Source organism: Mercurialis annua, linkage group LG8 (genome assembly GCF_937616625.2).
Source record: "Mercurialis annua linkage group LG8, ddMerAnnu1.2, whole genome shotgun sequence".
Classification (NCBI taxonomy): Eukaryota; Viridiplantae; Streptophyta; class Magnoliopsida; order Malpighiales; family Euphorbiaceae; genus Mercurialis; species Mercurialis annua.
In genome coordinates, this window is record NC_065577.1 from 11,874,697 (window position 1) to 11,891,900 (window position 17,204).

Sequence of the window (17,204 nt, forward strand, 5' to 3'; positions counted from 1 at the left end):
TCATCATTAATATATGGGTTTTTTGACACAAACAACTTATATTGGCTAATTATTTACTTTTATGCATGTTATACTTTTCACTTACTAAACTACCATATACAGAGTTAATTATAGCTTTTATACGGATCTTATATATTCAACCCTAATAGCACAATCATTATAATTTTATTTATTTTCTCTCTCCTCATCATTCAATTTTCTTTTCCTCTCAGCTCATTTTCCTCTCTCTTCTTTATCGTTTTTTATTTTTCTGTTCCGCCGTCTTCTGCTTCGTCGTCCTCTATTCCTCCGCTCCTCCATTATCGTTCTCATCATCGTCTCCGTTGTCATCTTCGCCAACGCCATCAACTCCTCTACTCGTCGTCGTCATCTATTTGATTTCAGATCTACAATTTGTTCATTGTTCTTCTTCTTCTTCTTCTTTTTTATTTTCAGTTTTTTACTATTTTTTCACCATTAATCATGTATATAGATTATATTTCAAAAATATAATGCTAATTTCATGTTATGTAATATAAAATTATGGTTATACGGAATAAAGTTTTGTTATTTCTAGATTTTTTTTGTTTGGTTGTATTTCTGTGTTTTTTTATGCTACAGCTCGATTTGTTGATGATAGTTGATTGCTGAAATATTATAATATTACAGTGTTGTTGATTTTATATTGATTTTGTGTTGATAATCAATTGGTATTTCCTTGATTTGAACATTGGAAAATTTTATTCTAAAAAAAACATTGGCAAATTAGATAATTTTGTCCGTGAAATAAGTTAAAAAAACAAAATTTAGTTGAGATTAGATAATGAGATGTTAGCATGATCATGTGGACATGTCGTTGATTTCTTGTTTATATTCTATTGATTGTCACAATTTTTCAAAAATATATGTTTTATTTTATTTTTTATATTGATTCGTTGTTGATTTATTGTTGACATTATGTTAATAAGTATTTCAACTCTTTTTCATTTTCAATATTGTGTTGACATGTTGTTAACATAAGATTGATAACATGTTGATTTTTCAATCATTGAACAAAAAAATAAAGTTAGTCTTAATTTGCTGTGTTGATGAGTTGTTGACATACTTTTGATAATATGTCAATTGTTTTTTACTTAAATCAATCAATGTTCTCATTTTACAAATATCTTGACTAAATTAATATTTATTATTGATATCATGTTGACATAATGTTGATAACCTGTTAATATGATAATAGTAATTTTATTAAAGGATAAAAAAAAGTACAAAAAATTAAAAATAAATGAACCAGATAAAGAAATTATCAGAATAAGTACTCAAAACAATATAAAAAAACAACAACAATGATTCAAATAAAAAATAAAAATCATTCTTACATATAAAAACAAAAAAATATTCTACATACAACCAACACAATAATTCGTAAATTAAAAAAACTTATTTCAAAATATTTTTCTTCCTCAATTCTCTTTGCAGCTGCACAGTTTCTTTAAAATCACTTGTATAATTGTTTTCCGTCTTTCATCTCTCATAATTAACCAACTTTGACAAATCCGGTTCCATTCCACAAAATCACAAAGATGCAATATCCTAATTAATACCCAAAACATTTTCAGGTTCACTGAAAGGTTTCTTCTTCGAAGAACTGGAAGTTGACCTAGTCTTATGTGACTGTTACAATCAATATCATGTCAACAACATGTCAACAAGTGAAAAGACAAAGATCAATAATTCTTTCAAAAACAGAACAAAATATATACAATAACAGACTAGAAAACAATCACTACACGTTAAACAAAATTAACTATACAAAATAAAATCAAATGAACAATACCTTCATCAATTTCTTGACTGAGGTTTCTTCATGTTCAAACATTTGTAAAACATGATTTTAATTAACAAAATAATAGTCAGTAGAATTAAATAAGATAATTTTAAAATAAATTAAGTAAAAAATTAAACAAATTACACAAAAATTTAAGAGCAGTAACATTAAAATACCTAATAATTTAAAAATCAATCAAATTAACAAAAAGAATTTAAAAACCATCACTGAATTTAAAAAACAAAACTAAAACCTAAATCACGATTTCAATCGACAAACAACAATTATGAGACTAAACAAACTAATTTCAAAATAAATTAAGCGAAAAATGAAACATATTACACAAAAATCTAGAAATTAGACTAACCTAAATCTAATAAACAAAAACAACAAATCAGCGATATAATAAACAATAACACAATCCAAACAGTACAAATCAAATGCAAGTATCGATAACTCAGCAAAACCTAAAAATAAAAAAAACGATAACTTACAGATTTCTAGACACCAAAACAAGAGAGGAATCGTGGAGGTGAAGATCGTTGAGAAAATGAGTAGAAAATGGAGATATAATTAACTGCAGATCGTGGAGAAAGAGACAAAGTGGAAAAGAAGAAGAACGAAAAACATCCAAATTCAAAGAGAAATTGAAAAAAATGTATAAAAGATATATTTCTAAAAAGGAAAGTTAGTTTTGAAAGATTTGAAATTGGTGAATGTAAAAATTTAACTTGTAGAATATAAAAATAAATTAGCTGCCAAAATCAGTATTTTGTATAAAAAGCCCTTAATATATACATTTCTATCATATATTGAATTTAGCATCGGAGTGGACTCGGGCTCGGGCCCAAGATCCATATCCTTCAAAGATACATCCAGCCTACAGGACCAAAATCGATCCTCACACATTCTCGGATCCATCAAATATTATAAATAAATTTCAAACAATAAAATTTAATATATTTTTATTATTTAAATATATTACTATATTTTTATTTAAATTTAAATTTGACTGTTAAAATTAATAATTACTATTTTTTATTAAATTTATTTTATATACACTTAAATATTGATCAACTATAATTACACTTCAACAATTTAATAATTAATTTTTAATTACATGTACCATTGTATTTTTTTATTTATAAATTTTTATTATAATTATAATTTAATTATTATTATTATTATTAAAATAAAAAAAATTGTTCTTTTTTCTCATAAAGAGTAATTATTCTATATATTTCTAAACTTTGATAACTTATGATTATATTTTGCATAATAAAATATTAATATAATTTTATTTAAATATTCTATCATTTTTTATTTATAAACATAAGTATTTTCAATTTAAATTATTTATATTTATTAAAATTTAAAAAATCATATCCAACCCGGTTGAATCGGTCAAACCATAAATCTCCGATGAAGCTGGTTTGTTTTCCGGTCCGTTTTTAAAAAATTTAAATGATAGTGTTCAACGGTCAAATAGGTTGTTTGATTACTTAACATTATTTCATTTTTTTTTTAATCATAAAAAATTTCAACCATGAAATAATATGAGAGTTGTATGTGTTAATGGCTTTTAATGCTTTGTCCCCTCCCCTTTTCCTATAAATAGAGGTTGTCCTCTCATTTGTTCAATACACCAGAATCCAGAGCTCAGTCTTGAGTAAAGAAAAACACATCAGTGTTTATAATTCTGATCTTGAGCAATTAGAACAAGTGTTATTGATCTGTCATCACAGTGCAGTGGTGGCAGCATTATTCGGCTGTTTTATCCTAGGGACGACGTGGTTGATCGTCATCTTTGCACCTTCGAGCTGAGCCGCGAAACGTCTAAAAGAGAGCGACCTAGTCCGCGACTCAACCTTTTCAGAATTCTAAGTTTCTACAGCAATTGTAACAACAATTTTTAGACGTGTCCCTTAACAATTGCTACTATGAATTCTGAAGAGGTCGCTGCCTTCGGTTCCTCCGGCGTTGATACCAACAAACCATTCTGGTTTGAAGGTCTGAATTTCAAACGGTGGAGACAAAAAACTGAGTTCTTCTTAACAGTGAAGAAAGTTGTTGCTGTGCTACCACTGATATGCCAGTGGTTGATGAGGATGCTGCGGATGAAGAAAAAGAGAAACAAAATGCAGAAATTCAAAACTGGATGAACATGGATTACATGTGCAAAAATTACATACTCAGTGCTATATGTGATGATCTATACGATTATTACAATAATGGAAAATCCGCAAGGGAAACTTGGGAAGCGTTGCAAAAGAAGTATGATACCGAGGAAGTGGGGACGAAAAAATATGCAGTCAGCCGCTACCTCAAGTATCAGATGACAGATGATAAGTCTGTAGAGGCGCAATCTCATGAAGTGCAGAAAATCGCTCACGAAATCATCTCAGAAGGTATGGTTCTAGACGAACAATTTCAAGTTGCTGTATTAATTGATAAGTTGCCTCCTTCATGGAAGGATTTTAAGAATTCTCTAAGGCATAAAACTAAGGAATTTTCTTTGGAAAGTCTAATTACTAGACTTCGAATTGAAGAAAAGGCAAGAAAACAGGACCAGAAAGATGAAGTGCTTGTTGTATCTAACAGCACTAGAAAGTTCAGTTCTGCGGTTCTGAAGCCGAAAGGCAAAAATTTTAAGAATCGGAATCGCAATGTGAACTCGAACCAATCTGTGAACAGTAACAAAGCTAAACAGAATGGAAATCAGAATGTGAGACAGCAACCACCTGTCAGAAATGACCTGCCACAGTTTTTGTGTTTTAACTGTGGAAAACCAGGTCATATGGCACGCAAGTGTCAGAACAGACCAAGTACAGCCCCTCAGGCTAACCTGACTGAAGAGCCGTTTGTGGCTATGATCACAGAGATGATGTCTGAGATCAATCTTGTTGGTGGATCTGATGGGTGGTGGGTAGACACTGGTGCATCTCGCCATGTCTGCCATGACCGTACTATGTTTAAGACATACACTGCTGTTGAAGACAAGAAAGTGTTGCTGGGTGACACTCACACCACTATTGTTGTTGGAATTGGAAGTGTCGAACTAAAGTTCACTTCAGGAAAGACACTAATATTGAAGGATGTCATGCACACTCCTATGATGAGAAAGAATCTGGTATCTAGCTATCTTCTCAACAAGGCTGGGTTTTTTCAGACTATTGGGGGTGATATGTACACCATCACTAAGAATGGTATTTTTGTGGGAAAGGGTTATGCTTGTGAGAATATGTTCAAGATGAATGTTGAAATTAATAAAGTATCTGCTTCAGTTTACTTGTTGTCTGATTTTAATATTTGGCATGCTAGACTCTGTCATGTTAATAAACGGATTATTAATAATATGAGTAACCTAGGATTAATTCCTAAAATGACTTTAAATGATTTTGAAAAATGTGAATTTTGCAGTCAGGCTAAAATAACGAAAACATCACATAAATCAGTAATTAGAGAATCTGAACCATTAGATTTAATTCATTCTGATATATGTGAACTTGATGGAACTTTGACTAGAAATGGCAAACGTTATTTTATCACTTTTATTGATGATTGTTCTGATTTTACTTTTGTGTACTTGATGAAAAATAAGAGTGATGCACTTGATATGTTCAAGTTATTTGTTACAGAAATTGAAAATCAATTCAATAAGAAAATCGAAAGATTTCGCAGTGATAGAGGTACTGAATACGAATTAAGCTTGTTTATAGATTTCTATAACTTGCATGGTATAATACATGAAAGAACAGCACCGTATTCTCCTGAAATGAACGGTAAAGCCGAAAGAAAAAATAAAACATTTACAGAAGCTGTAGTGTCTATTTTATTAAACTCAGGTGCTGCTTCTTATTGGTGGGGTGAAATATTATTGACTATTTGCTACGTGTTAAACAGAGTACCAAGATCGAACAATAAGATTTCACCTTATGAGATTTTAAAGAAAAGACAACCAAATTTGTCTTATTTAAGAACATGGGGTTGTTTGGCCTATGTTAGGATTCCTGATCCAAAATGAATAAAATTAGCAAGTAGAGCCTATGAATGTGTATTCATTGGGTATGCAGTCAATAGCAAGGCATACAGATTTTATGACTTGACTGCACGAGTGATTATTGAATCCGTGGATGCTGATTTTTATGAACAAAAATTTCCTTTTAAATTAGGAAATAGTGGGGGCGAATCATCTAGTAGCATTCCTGTTGTCAGGAATAATGAGATTACAGATGATATAGAACCAGAGATCAGAAGGAGTAAAAGAGCTAGAATCTCGAAAGACTTTGGTCCAGATTTCCAAGTCTATTCTTTAGAAGAGGATCCTGCAAACCTCCAGGAAGCTCTAACTTCTTTAGATGCTGATCTTTGGCAAGAAGCCATAAATGATGAGATGGAATCTTTGGAATCCAATAAGACTTGGCATTTGAATGATTTACCCCCTGGTTGCAAGACCATAGGTTGTAAGTGAATTTTGAAAAAGAAAATGAAACCTGATGGCACAGTTGATAAATATAAAGCTCGACTTGTGGCTAAGGGTTATAGACAACGTGAAAATGCTGATTTCTTTGATACCTATTCACCAGTTACTAGAATAACATCCATTAGAATGCTGATTTCGATCGCTGCACTCTATGATTTGGTAGTACACCAAATGGATGTTAAGACCGCTTTTCTGAATGGTGAATTGGAGGAAGAAATTTACATGGACCAACCTGAAGGTTTTGTGATATATGGACAGGAACAGAAAGTGTGCAAGTTAGACAAATCCTTGTATGGTCTAAAACAGGCACCTAAGCAATGGCATGAGAAATTTGATAATCTTGTCATCTCAAATGGTTTTAAAGTGAATGAAAGTGACAAATGTATATATTACAAATATGAGAATGAGCTTTGTACTTTCATATGTTTATATGTTGATGACTTGTTGATTTTTGGATCAAATATTCATGTTGTGAATGCTGTGAAATCAATGTTGGGTGCCAACTTTGATATGAAAGATCTAGGTGAAGCGAATGTCATTCTTGGCATAAAGATAACTAGATCTGAAAAAGGAATTTCTTTAGATCAATCTCACTATGTTGAGAAGATTCTAAAGAAATATAACTACTTCGACTGTAAACCTGCATGTACACCTTATGATCCAAGTGTAAAACTTTTTAAGAACACTGGTGATAGTGTACGACAGTCTGAATATGCGAGCATCATTGGCAGCCTTCGGTATGCCACTGATTGTACTAGACCCGACATTGCATATGTCGTTGGATTACTGTGCAGGTTTACTAGTAGACCTAGTATTGAGCACTGGCATGCTATTGAAAGGGTAATGAGATACCTTAAAAGAACAATGAATCTTGGATTACATTATCTGAAGCATCCTGCTGTACTTGAAGGATACAGTGATGCAGATTGGAATACATTGTCAGATGATTCCAAAGCAACGAGCGGCTATATTTTTAGTATAGCTGGTGGAGCTGTTTCTTGGAAATCAAAGAAACAGACGATTCTGGCTCAATCTACGATGGAGTCAGAAATGATAGCACTAGCTGCTGCTAGTGAAGAAGCAGGATGGCTAAGAAGCCTGCTAGCTGAGATTCCTTTATGGGAAAGACCGATACCAGCTGTGTTGATCCATTGCGATAGTACCGCGGCTATTGCAAAAATTGAGAACTGTTACTATAACGGTAAGAAATGACAGATACGTCGTAAACACAGCACTGTTAGAGAATTTATCTGAATATGGGCTGTTAGAGTGGATCATGTACGCACTGATGACAACTTAGCAGATCCTTTGACGAAAGGATTAGTTAGAGAGAAAGTCCATAAAACTTCCAAGGGAATGGGACTATTGCGTATAGAATGAGTCATTCATAATGGTAACCCGACCTAACTGACTGGAGATCCCAAGAAATAGGTTCAATGGGTAATAACAAGTTATGATTGATATGAGCCAGAACATGAAATATTGAAGCATGATTCCTGAAGCGATTAGAGGATGAGTTAATAGAATATCTTAATGAAGTATATATTCCATATGGAGTGGAGTACCTAGCTACAGGAGTACTCTTGATAGCTTCACCTTTGTGAATGTGGAAGTGGGGCCGCTTTCCATGAAATTTGAGGCAAAAATTTCTAGAGCGTTCACTAAACTGGGATAGACGTGCAAGGCCATAAATGTGCGGGCTTTTGAATACACTTAATGAAAAGGTTGTGTGTGGTTTGATGTCCGAGATAGAGTTCAAGACTACGAGTCACTCTTATTGAATCAGAATCCTACTTACTATGCAAAAGTACAAATCGAAAGATACTTTTGCTTATGCACAATCTTATTGATACAGAAATTGCTCGAGATATTTTTTTAATTTTTCAAGTGGGGGATTGTTGATACAAGTGTGTGTGAACACACTTTAGTGTGAAAAATTCAAAATAAGGAAAGTGCATTGAATTCACATATTGGTAAGGAGTGTGACTTATCATGGGTTTATATGGAGTGGTTCACTCACTTGGATTTGGGCCCCAAGGGGTACCCAGTTTTGTGAGTGGGTTAGGAGTTAAATCCTTACCGATTTACCACACACGCGCCGTCCGTCCGGCCGGCCGGCCTGGTTTGGTTGGTTCGGTTCGAGCACTAATTTTTTATAACGTTTTTATTTGAATTTTTTGCAACATAATATTATTCCTGAATCAGCTCCCTAGTATTTAATTTCATTTGACTGATTTTATTTCTTTTAAAACGGATTTCAATTGTTAATGGCTTTTAATGCTTTGTCCCCTCCCCTTTTTCTATAAATAGAGGTTGTCCTCTCATTTGTTCAATACACCAGAATCCAGAGCTCAGTCTTGAGTAAAGAAAAACACATCAGTGTTTATAATTCCGATTTTGAGCAATTAGAACAAGTGTTATTGATCTGTCATCACAGTGCAGTGGTGGCAGCATTGTTCGGCTGTTTTATCCTAGGGACGACCTGGTTGATCGTCAGTTTTGCACCTTCGAACTGAGCCGCGAAACGTCTAAAAGAGAGCGATCTAGTCCGCGACTCAGCCTTTTCAGAATTCTAAATTTCTACAGCAATTGTAACAACAGTATGTCTTTAATTTTTTTTTTGTAAGTTTGATTTCCTCATATTAATTACTCTGAAATAATAAAAACTAAAGAAAAACTAAAATATGACTATTATTATTCTTTCAAAAATTGTAATTGTGGGTGGCGGATAAATAAATGTTCTGTAGTAATATTGTTTTGCATTAATATAAAAAAACATGCATTGGTATAAAAACTAAAAACTTATTTTATATTAAAATATAAACCAATTAACTCAATTACGGTAAATAAGATTATTAATCTTTAAAATTAGTCATCAAAAATAAAAAGTGGATTACAATTTGGTCTTTAATGATAATAAAATGGCCTATCAATTGAGAACAGAGAACATATTTGAACATTTTAATTTTTTAAGATGAACAATAATTGATTGTTATATTTTTTTACAAGTCCAATGTGTCAAAAAGTCAAATTTTTTTAATTTTTTTATAAATTTATCCAAAAAATTTAATGCAATCTATTCTAATTTGACAATTTTGCCGCAAGTAAATCCAATTTTTTTCAATCAATTTAATTTTGTCGATTTTTCTCCTCAACTATTGGTATTATTTGTTTTTTCTAATCATTTTTTTTAATTTGTTTGTTTTTTCAACAACCTAATTTAGATTTTGATGTTGTTTTTAAATTTTTGTTATAAAAATCTAAATTTTGGAATTATGAAAAATGAATTTTCATAACTAAGGAGGTAATATACAATTTCAACTGAAAATTGAGACTGTTAAATTAATTGAAAAATGAATAGAATTATAATAAATTTTTCAGATTGGGATAAATTTTATATTTTAAATATTTTAGATAAATTAATAAAAAATTAGAAAAAAAGAAAAAACCAGATTTTTAACGCCGTTAAACCTATTTTATATCCTTTTATATTAGTCCGTTTATTGTTCTTCTGGTGAATTTCTTTCTTGGGTCATTTTGATCAACCACTTACATTTATTAATGTCCTCAACATTAAATTCTTCCAAAAGTAGAATTTGACCATAGCAGCAATACTTCTATTATAGTGATATGGAAGCTGAGAGTAAAATGTTAATTTCTCTGCAAACTGCGAAAGAAATGTTAACTAATGAGATCGGAAACCTAACAGCTATAGTTCTATTATAGTTATTATAATAATATCACTACGAGGAATACTAGAATTAGCAATAAAAATAGTGTTAAAATTATTACTATTAACATATAGTAATAAAAAAATTATAGCATGTTACTGCTAATAAAACGTTGTTTTAAATAATTGGCAGTAAAATTTACTGTATAATGCTGCTTATAATTAACTAATGGCAGCGACTTTTTAAAATTATTGATGTCAGATGTCTTTTAGCAGTAAAAAGAATTAGCTATTAAATTATTGTTGTAAAAATACTGTATTTCTTGTAGTGTATAATAAATTAATAATGCAGCTTTTAAATTTGGAGAGTTTTCATTGCAACATAAATGTTACCCATTCTCATATCTACCGCATATAGGTTCACCATATGTGTACTCTATTCAAACAATTAATTTCTCTATTAACTATCAAACCCCCACCACCAAAAACTAGTTGAGCGATGATAAATTACACGGATTGGGATTTCTTCAAGTTCATTTTCAATTTGAGGGGGTCATGTTCATGATCTATACCATTCATTATAAAATAAACGGTGTAGATCAAAAAAATACAATTTTAATCAAATTGATCTACACCATTCATTTTATAATAAACGGTATAGATCGTGAACATGACCGCCTCAAGTTCATTTGAACTTGAGGGAATTCCAATTCAAATTACACATTCTATAATTAAGGATAAAACTCCAAAAAATTAAAGCTAAGAGAGTTAACTGAACAGTCTAAAATTAAGGAAAAAACTTGTCAAAGTATGAAAGTTCAGTGTCACTAAAGTTATGTATTTGTGATGCAGGAGATGAAATTTTTGTTCGTTAGAAATTCACCCACGATATAATTAAAAGTTTAGATACTCTTTTTTATGAATAAAAGTTTAGATACTTAATTAAATAAAACTAAGACTTTAGGAATTAATTAAAAAATTATGGTTTTGGTAAGGGGCTTTTACCCTATAGGAAAAAAAATTGGACCAGGTAATGGAGAAACATGGACGAAGGAAGTATAAATGATATAAGGAAGTAGGGGATATATACATGTGTGCTACATTGAAGCCCTTACAAATTTATTTTTAGAATAAGATTCTAGAAATAAGAAATTAAAATATACATTCTTACATTTGAACTAGGTTGATATTTTTTTAATGTATATATAATTTTTGTCGCTATCAGTAATTACATTAAATTTAAAATGAAATTCTTACAAAATCTAATTATATTCGAAAAGAAAAATCTACGAAGAAAAGTTACAAAAATGGGTCCAAAATCTCCAAACAACTCGCAGATCTTGAATGATAAACAACTGGATATTAAACTCGACGAGATGACTTATCTTGACAGGCTGATGGCAATCTAGAATGATCATAATTCGAAAACTATGAATAGCTTGACGGGATAGCCTAATAGAGACCATGAAAAATGAGACCTTTTTTAATTCGAAGATGTTGATAAATTCGACAATCTGTTAAAGCGGTCTCGAGACGGAAGTTCTCCCAGCGGAAAACAACTCGAAGATGAAATTCAGCTCGATGAGATAGTTGATTCTCTTCGAGACCATGATACAAGAGGATGGATCTAGTTCGTCGAGCTGTTATTATGTTCTCGAGACAGAAGGTCTCCAGGAAAAAAATAGCCCGAGGGAAAGATACGGTTCGATAATTCCAAAAAATGTTATGAATAAGGTACAAAAATAACTTTAATATTTACCCAAAATTTCATTTGACCTCTTTATGTTTTTCAGATCTCAATTAGGATCCTCATGTTGTCACAGAAGTGCAAAAATAACCATAATGTCTTGAAAACTATAATTTAGACCCCTTTGTAAGACGGGGCTACATTTCATCGTTAAACTGAGGGTCATTTTTACAGCTTTCCAATTATTAGGGTCATTTTTTGCAGCTCGGTGGCAACATTTGGGTCATATATGTGTATCGAAAATAAAAAATAATAATAAAAAGCGTATTTTATGTAGAGGTGAGCACAATTCAATTCGGTTTGGTTTGCAAATAAAAAAAACCGAACTAAACCACCTCTATAAAAATCAAAATCAAACTTTACTAGTTTGGTTTACAGAATTATTTCACTTCGGTGAACCAATATTTTAATTCGGTTTGATTTGATCCGGTTGTTTCAGTTTTTATAATAAATAAGACAAATTTTCATTTCATCTTTATTAAAATTAAGTTTATAATTAATATTTTTATTAAATATAATGATAAGATCAAATTATTATTTTTAAATCCTAACTTTTGCGTATTTTATCAAATACGACTAAATCTTTTAATTTCTATAATTATATCTAATTTGAAAGCTCTTTTTCTACAGTTGGGACCAAAATTTTGAATTTTATTTTTAGATTCAAACTTTTGCGTCTTTTAATAATTACGACCAATTTTAATTTTTGTGTCGAACTTATAAAAAAAAGTTAATATAGACGTTGGTTGCAATTGATAAAAATACAAAGATATGAGTTTCAAAAATAGAATTTAAAATTATGATCATAATTGCGAAAAAAATCTTTTAAATTAGACATAATTGTAAAAATTAAAAGATTTGGTCGTAATTAATAAAATACACAAATGTTTGAATTTAAAAAATAATTAGACCTATAATGGTTGTTAGTGATAGTTTTTTAATTAATTTTATAATAAAAGTGATATTGAATAATAAGAATTTAGTATTTTAATTTTTTATATATATATATAAATCAAAACGACATGTATAAAAGTTCATTTTTTGGATTTCTTTCGGTGAACCGAGCCTTATAACCAATTAAAACCGAATACTGAAATTTTCATAAGGCCTAATACGTTAAAAAAATCCCGACCTTATAACCCTTTTTGATCCTATCCTGACGGTGAAAATTTGTCTATTTTACCATATTTCGCTTTTTATTGTTTCAATTGTACCCTGAAATATTAAATTGACATGATCTTGTATTATAAATTTTGGCATGATCGTGTATCATAAATTTTGGCCCTTATATAAATTTGTCAATTATAATTTATTTATATTACTTTTCATATCGTCTACACATTTTCAAATAATGATAATTAGTAGAAACTTTAATTAAAAATGGTCGGTTGATAAATTTTGTCATCTTTATGGACAATTGAAATCTTTTTCTCAAATGACATTTTTTAATATTGTTAAGATGATTATAAAAACAAAAAATTGTTAGTTGATGTCTTTAACCGTTCGCTGATATCTTGTTAATAGTGATGGTCGGTACTTTATAACGGTAAAGTTATGAACAATTTTTAAAGGTAAATTATGGAGATAATAAGTGGTGATTGAGTAATGTGTGTATTAATGATAAGGCCTAATTACTTAAAAACCACCCATCTTGTAACTTTTTTTCATTTATATCATAATTTAGAAAAAAATTCAATTGTACTATATTTTTGATTTTTATGTTCATCTCTACCTAATGAGTTGAATTGACCTATTTTCTTTTGAAAAAGAGTTTGAATTAGTCCTTTATTTTTAACCTATATTCTAATAAAACGTTAATGTTAATCATTTATATATCTTGTTTTTAATATTTTTATCTTTAAATTAATTAAATTATTAAAAAATTTACTTTTGGGGTACAAACAAAACATAAAAATCAAAAATAGGGTACAATTGAATATTTTTCTAGGTCATGGTATAAATAAAAAAAAATTACAAGATGAGTTGTTTTTAAATAATTAGGCCTAATGATAACTATATTGCAAATTCTAGGCCGGGCTTGTATATTTAGTGTGATTACTTTGCGATGCAGTTATGTTGACCGCTAGAAGTATTTATTTTTTAATATACATTAATTTTATTATTTGATCGATAATATATATTTATAGTATATATTTAATTATATTTATAGTCTATTTTATCTGTTTTACCATTAGATGAAATAATTTTATCTAATGATGAAAAGTGGATAAAGTATTTTTATTTTGTTAAAAATAATAAAATAACTATAGAAAATATATATTTGATGGCAAATTAATTTTATTTTGGTTAAAATTTGACTTATTTTAATTGTGGCCAGTGTACTATGACTTTAGCGTTATTGGAAGAGTTATTTTCACAGATTATCATCGTTTCACAATGCATGAATTGCTCCTTTAGAGATGATAGAATGTTTGACTAACAACTATTTCTTACATACATTATCAATTGGGTGGCCCACTAATGGTCAAATAAACCCTTCTGGATGACTACTTTTTGTAGTATCAGACCGACTCACTCAGTTTTGTAGTATTCACTTATTCTTATACCTTTGATTATTCTATAAATGAAAATTAGCCTTTAATAAGAAGAAATTGTTTAAATTTCTTCTGCAATGAGTAAAAGAAAGAGAGACGGTGTCGGAAGCGACTTTGATGATATGCCAGCCGTGGATGATTGATTGCAACCTAATTTGGTACGTACATATAAAAGAAATCTTTTTTTTAGTTTTTTTTTTGGTAAATGATAGATATATTAGCACAACCACAAAAACGGTGAAAGGCAAAAAGAATAAAAACAAGGATCAATTAAGAGTTATTAAAAAAAAAAATCAATCGAGCGAAAGACATCGTTCTGAATAAGGAAAATCATGATGTTGATCTTTGTAAAACTCTACAGATTTACAAATCATCGAGAAGACCAAAGATTTAATATCCGTCGTCGCATGTTGAAACATCCATTTGTTCCTTGCTTTCCATAAATTCCATATCCCAAAGTACCAAACAAGCTTCCAAAAGTTCTTGTATCTCCCAACTGAAAGAGATGTCCACTGAATGAAAATACCATCTAGAAAAAGAGGAGGTACCCAAGTAATCCCACAATCCAAAAGAATAAAAGACCAAAATTTCCATGCAAACATGTAGTGAAGAACAATATGAAGTTCTGATTCTACCTCCGCACAAAGAAGACAATAAGACTGCTCTTGATCAATAATTCCTCTGCTAACCAAAGATTCCTTCGACGAAATACGATCACGCGCGAGAAGCCAAACGAAGAATTGAATCCGTGGTGGCAATCTTTCCTTCCAAACCCGAAGCAGCAAAACAGAAGAAATCTGATGCTGATTTGCTGTCAATAAAAACAACAGCTCAGTCATAGAAGCTGAAGTAAACGATTTATTTCGTCTCCAAACAAACTTATCCTCTACTTGAAGCAACTGATCAGGCCGAGGAAGCTGATGAACTAAAAGAAAAAGTTGGTGCTGCTCCCCAATACGCAGGCGACGCGACCAAGAGAAATCAAAGAGACCGGGTTGATCACTGTTCAGGAAAGAAGAAATTATTCCATCCTTATTCCGATTAAGACGAAACAGCTCAGGGAATTGATTAAGAAGCGGAGTTTCCAGCCAATTATCCTTCCAAAAACGAATGCGCGATCCAGTCCCCAAAGTTACAGAGACCGAATTAATAAAGCAGTCCCAAACTATTTTATTCTTAACACAAGAACGAATTATTCCTTTCCAAAGATGGGATAACTTCATAATATTTGGAGATTCTAGATCAAACCAAGAAGAAATGCAGGAACTATTCAAAATAACACAGTACCAAATAGACTCTTTATCACTCTCCATTAACTTCCACATCCATTTCACTAAAAGACTCTGATTTTAGTTTGCAGTGGGGTAATGTTGAGACCACCCATAAGCAGGGACGAAGCCAGGACTTATTTTTGGAGGGGTAAAAAAGAAAAATTTAAATAGTTGTAGAGGTATAAAAGTTTAAATAAAAATTTAAAGGATAAAAAAAAGCTAAAAAAAAATTCTCAAGGATAAAAAGGTATAAATTAAAAAATTTAGGGGGGCTAATGCCACTATAAACCCCCCCTTGTCTCCGTCCTTGCCCACAAGAAAAGGTCAACAGACATCCGACCAAGCAACCTTGCTAAACCCACGGATCTCAGTGTTTCTGCTCCACAAAAATCTCCTCATAATACGCTCCAAAACAGTTTTGTAAATTAGTTCTTCCTTTCTATTCAGCATAATGGTTCTTGTTAGTGTTGGGCATTCTTGATAGAAATTAAATAGTAGAAAATAGGATTTGTGGTGGTGTTCTTGTTAACAATTTAATTAGGGTTTGTGGTTCTGTGTTCATGTTAGTGTTGGGCATTCACGATCATGCATTGCAACATTATTTAGTATTTCATTCTCTTAAATGTACAAGAAACTCTTGTCTTTATTACTCTAAATTTTAAAAGATCAATTTAATGGCTCTTAATATTTTTAGGCACTGTTCTTAGCAATAGTGTTGAAAATCTAAACAAGTCTGCAGTAAACACGTAGACTCGTATATGACTCAATCTGCACTGGCATACAAGGAAAATAGCACTTACCCATAAGCATACATATAAACCTGGCAGTTTCCATCAAATAATCAAATAACGGCTGGCCTGGATCAATTTATATGCACAAAACCTAAACTCGGATGTCTAAGTGGGATCGATTTTATTTTAAGTAGCCTTGAATGCCTATACAACCTCTAATTACATTTTTCTGGCTATCCTAAGCTTTTTAAGTGATTTGCTGGTTTTGCTGGATCTTATATACTAAGTTAACAAGGTTAGTCCATTAGCCTGTTAATATTTGGATTTGGCATGCTTTTGGAAAGCATTTAAACAATTTCAACATACACACTACACGGGTGATAAACATACAAGGTTAGAAATACTTCTTAACCTTGTAGACCGGAGTGCCTAGCACTCAATGCAATTTGACCGTCGGTGTGATCCAAAACGGGTTTCAGGTAGAACACATTAGTCCTTTGTCTCATCGATATGGATCCAATAGTGTAAACCGCGGTCGATTCCGATTTCAAACGGACCCAGAATCCCTTTTGGAAGTAGTTGGTTTAGTCGGTAGTGGGCTTCAAGGCTCGGTTGGCTTGGAAGATTACAATTTTGGGCTCTTAGGCCCAAAATAAATTGGGTTTGACCCATTGCAACAGATAATATAATTCTACAACTAAAATAGTACACGTGGGCTCAAAGAGGGCCCAATTTTGAGTTCAAACGAACCCAGAAATATAAAATAAAGATTGAAACGGAGTTCGAAAGATCTGGAATCGATTTTGGGAAGGGGGAAAAGGATGAACTTGGTGCCACTCCACAGTGGTGGCGGCAGCACTATGAACCAGCGACGGCGCCAATTCTGTTGTAGTACAGGGAGAACTTTTTTGGGTTCAGTAACATGCAAAAACAGCTCGAAAAC

General features: G+C 31.3%; 1 protein-coding gene across 1 annotated transcript; it reads right to left on the reverse strand.

Moving 5' to 3' along the window:
* Nucleotides 1-14,552: 14,552 nt before the first annotated feature.
* LOC126661630 (uncharacterized) lies at nt 14,553-15,572 on the reverse strand. The gene has a single exon (XM_050355481.1). The coding sequence runs from the start codon at nt 15,570-15,572 to the stop codon at nt 14,553-14,555; it is 1,020 nt and encodes a 339-aa protein (XP_050211438.1).
* Nucleotides 15,573-17,204: the final 1,632 nt, after the last annotated feature.

Excerpts from the sequence above, each read along its gene's own strand:
- LOC126661630 (XM_050355481.1), bottom strand. The coding sequence starts at position 15,572 with ATGGAGAGTGATAAAGAGTCTATTTGGTACTGTGTTATTTTGAATAGT.